The sequence below is a fragment of the Mugil cephalus genome, chromosome 13, assembly GCF_022458985.1.
Source record: "Mugil cephalus isolate CIBA_MC_2020 chromosome 13, CIBA_Mcephalus_1.1, whole genome shotgun sequence".
Taxonomy (NCBI): domain Eukaryota; kingdom Metazoa; phylum Chordata; class Actinopteri; order Mugiliformes; family Mugilidae; genus Mugil; species Mugil cephalus.
In genome coordinates, this window is record NC_061782.1 from 2,206,134 (window position 1) to 2,209,284 (window position 3,151).

The 3,151-nt window shown below is 37.1% G+C and overlaps 1 protein-coding gene across 1 annotated transcript in view; it reads left to right on the forward strand.

Moving 5' to 3' along the window:
* Positions 1 to 1,063: 1,063 nt before the first annotated feature.
* The window catches only part of LOC125019046 (sodium/potassium/calcium exchanger 3-like), a 12,200-nt gene continuing 10,112 nt past the window's right edge, over positions 1,064 to 3,151 (forward strand). The window contains exon 1 of the mRNA XM_047603546.1: positions 1,064 to 1,085. Coding sequence (XP_047459502.1) covers positions 1,064 to 1,085 — 22 coding nt within the window. The remainder of the gene's footprint in view (positions 1,086 to 3,151) is intronic.

A 3,151-nucleotide genomic window follows, 5' to 3' on the forward strand; every position in this document is an offset into this window, starting at 1 on the left:
GGGAAATTACTTGGTCACGTTACACATAAAAGTAACACTCCTAAAAAAAAACAGTGTCCAAGGTGATGTGGTTGTTTGGCCAGTTGCATAGCAACAGTGACATGGATCGTGACATCGCTTGGTGTTTCCTTGTTGCACATAAATAATAAAAAAAAATTATTATCAACCTGACTGAGCTGCACTAAAGACAAAACTAGAGGAAGAAAGAACAAACCACGACCGTAAAGACCCAGAAAATCATCACAAAGGAGGAAACCTATCCTTTGTGATGTCCATCTGTTCTAGGCCTCAGGGACCTGCAAAGGTTCTTCAACAGCATGTTTAAAATCAACGTCCTGTTTATGTCTCCATCTAGAATGAGACCCTGGAAATAGGAAACATATAACGGGGGCTACAGGATGTAGGATTGAAAATAAAGATTAAAATAAGATTAAAAATAAGAAGAGCTCAATAACTTTAAAATAACCAACAAAAAAAAAAGAAAACCTGCATTGAGAATGTTAATAAAGCAAATACCACTTCATTGTGGTTTAATTTAAAGTGCAGCAGTGGAACTTTCACTTAAATAAATGATACTTGCTCAAGGGTAAAGTGGTGAATTTCTTGACCTCACTATGTCAAAATACTCTGAGACGACACAGGTTGAATAAAAACTACTGACCTGAATGAAATTTAAATTTATACACCCAAATAATTATTCTGCTCACGATAAATGACTACTAATTTATTTGTCATATATTATTAATAAAGCCAGATGATTTCTTTTATTCATAAATTCATTCTCTCTCTCTCTCTTTCTTCCTGAAGTGCAGTTTTTTCAGGCTATTCGAGGATGAAAACAAAGCTTCTAAACAACCAAGATTCAAACGATGCAAATATGATCAAATCGTTTCTCTTCAGCCTCCAGTGGCAGTTTTCTTGATGGATGAGGAAAGAATAAACTGCAGTGATGAATGAGGCCGAACCCAGTGGACTGAGATATATTATTAGTCTGCAAATAACAACACGGCCTGAACATCTGTCACCTCGTTCACGCCTTGACACACCTGTGCAGACTAGCAACATGGACGCCTCCTATCAGGCAGGTGAGGAGTCCAGTGGGTCAGTGCAGCAAACTCGGAGCGGTTCATCAAGTGTGTGGAAACCCTTCATTAAACCGTGAAACCACCGTGACATGTCAGTCCTGGAATACAACTAAAATACTACTGCAATGCATCAGCTAATGCTAACAGAGACCGCTAACTGTCACAACTTCACCAAACGTCCTGTGGTAACAGCTGCAGAGAAATACCTGCTACACTATCCCGTCTCCTACATCCCCTTTATCCTATTAAATGCTGCTGATGGTGCTGAGGTGCACCCTGTTTTTATACAGACTATACATATCTGCAGCACGTGAGCTGTCTGTTCTCAGCTTATGTATTCGGATTCAAAATAGATGTTATTACTTCATGCTGTGATTTTAGTAGTGACGTCATCAGAAACTAGTGACGTCTTCAATAAAGTCCAGATCTCTGCGTGTCAGGCTGATTTATTTTAGATACATTATGACTCTTATGTCTGTGAAACTTCACTCCAGTCATGTAACTTTCTGATGGGTTACACCCACATATATTCCTGTTTTCCACCATTGGGCCCATTTTAAGGGGTCTGAAGCAGCCCCTAAAAATATATACATAAGCCCACCTAAATAATTAGGTTTTAAAAATTCAATATAAATAAATATGTGTGATCATAAATCATAGTGTCAGGTAGAACGAGCCCCTTCAATACATTCCACTCATTAATATTAATTTAATTCAAGTTATTAATTTTTGTTTTGTTTTGTTTTAAATTACAACGATTTTAGTCACATGTGTGACTTCAAGGTATTTGAGAGCAAACAATTATTGTGTTGTGAGTGAAAGTGATGCCTCTGTGTTAATCAGTTATTAATAGTTACTGGTGGAACTTGTGTTTGTTGTCACAATGTGTTTAAAAGCAGACTGAGATAATAACAATAAATTATAAATCTCAGTCTTTGTTGGCTGTTTGTGTTAGTTGTCTGTGCACCTCCTGGGGGCTCAGCCTCTTGTGTCCTTAAACAACCTAGTGACGCCCCTAGAACTGACAAAGCTACTTGGATGAGGGTGGAACATCTTCTAGAAGCCCACAATAAAAGTCCCTTTGTCCTCGTTTCAGTTTGTTTTTACAACATACCATGACCTGGATGACTGAGAACCTTCATTGGCAACAAACCTGCTTCACTCTTCTTCCAGAAAAAGCACCTTAATGGCAGATATTTGGAATCTTCTCCAAACCTCAGTCTCTTGGTTAAATTGACTCCACTACTGAGAACACAGAGAATCTGAAAGTGGCTGAGAACGGTGCTATCGATCTGGTGACCTCTGCCCTCTCACTTCATTGTTTAACATTGATTATCTTTGACGTTTGAGAATGTGCCTTTAAAGCGCGGACGCTACAGTGAGGAAAATAGGAAAATAGACTAAAAAATCTTTAAAACATAGATGTTGTGGTTTGTGTCTTTGTTGTGCGTCGATTGATTTCTTCATAAGGAACATGAGTGAAAATGAGTGCAGATGTTTAGGTTATAAGTTTAAGATTTAGGTGCTTTGTTTCCAGCACAGAAAACTAATTTCTGGACCAAACCGGGGTCCTAACTCTGTTTTTAAGTAGGAGATGAGATGCAATCTGGATTAGGTCGACAGAGAAGCTCCTGGTGTTTAATTATGGCAACTTCCAAAATGAACATAGTAGTTCGACAGGCAGTAAATGGTCAAAGCAAACTACCATTGCATGAGAAGTTGTGGTTTAGAATCAGAATCACATTATTCATTTATTAATTTGTTGCAGAAGCTCCTACTCAAAGTGAACCACTGTTCAGAACAAAGAGCAATGTAGGTAATAAGAATATGTAGAACAAGAAAACACACATCAATATAAGAAATATATATAAATATATATATATATATATATATAGGTGTAAGTAAACATGTGTACAGAGTTGATGCTCTATAAAACATTGAATGTAGAGATATTTCACAGTGGGAATTATTGTACATGTTGAGTCCAGAGTCCAATAAAATATATGAAGAAATATGTACAAGTATATGACAAGAAAATAAACATTTTACTGCACAATATTAGACAA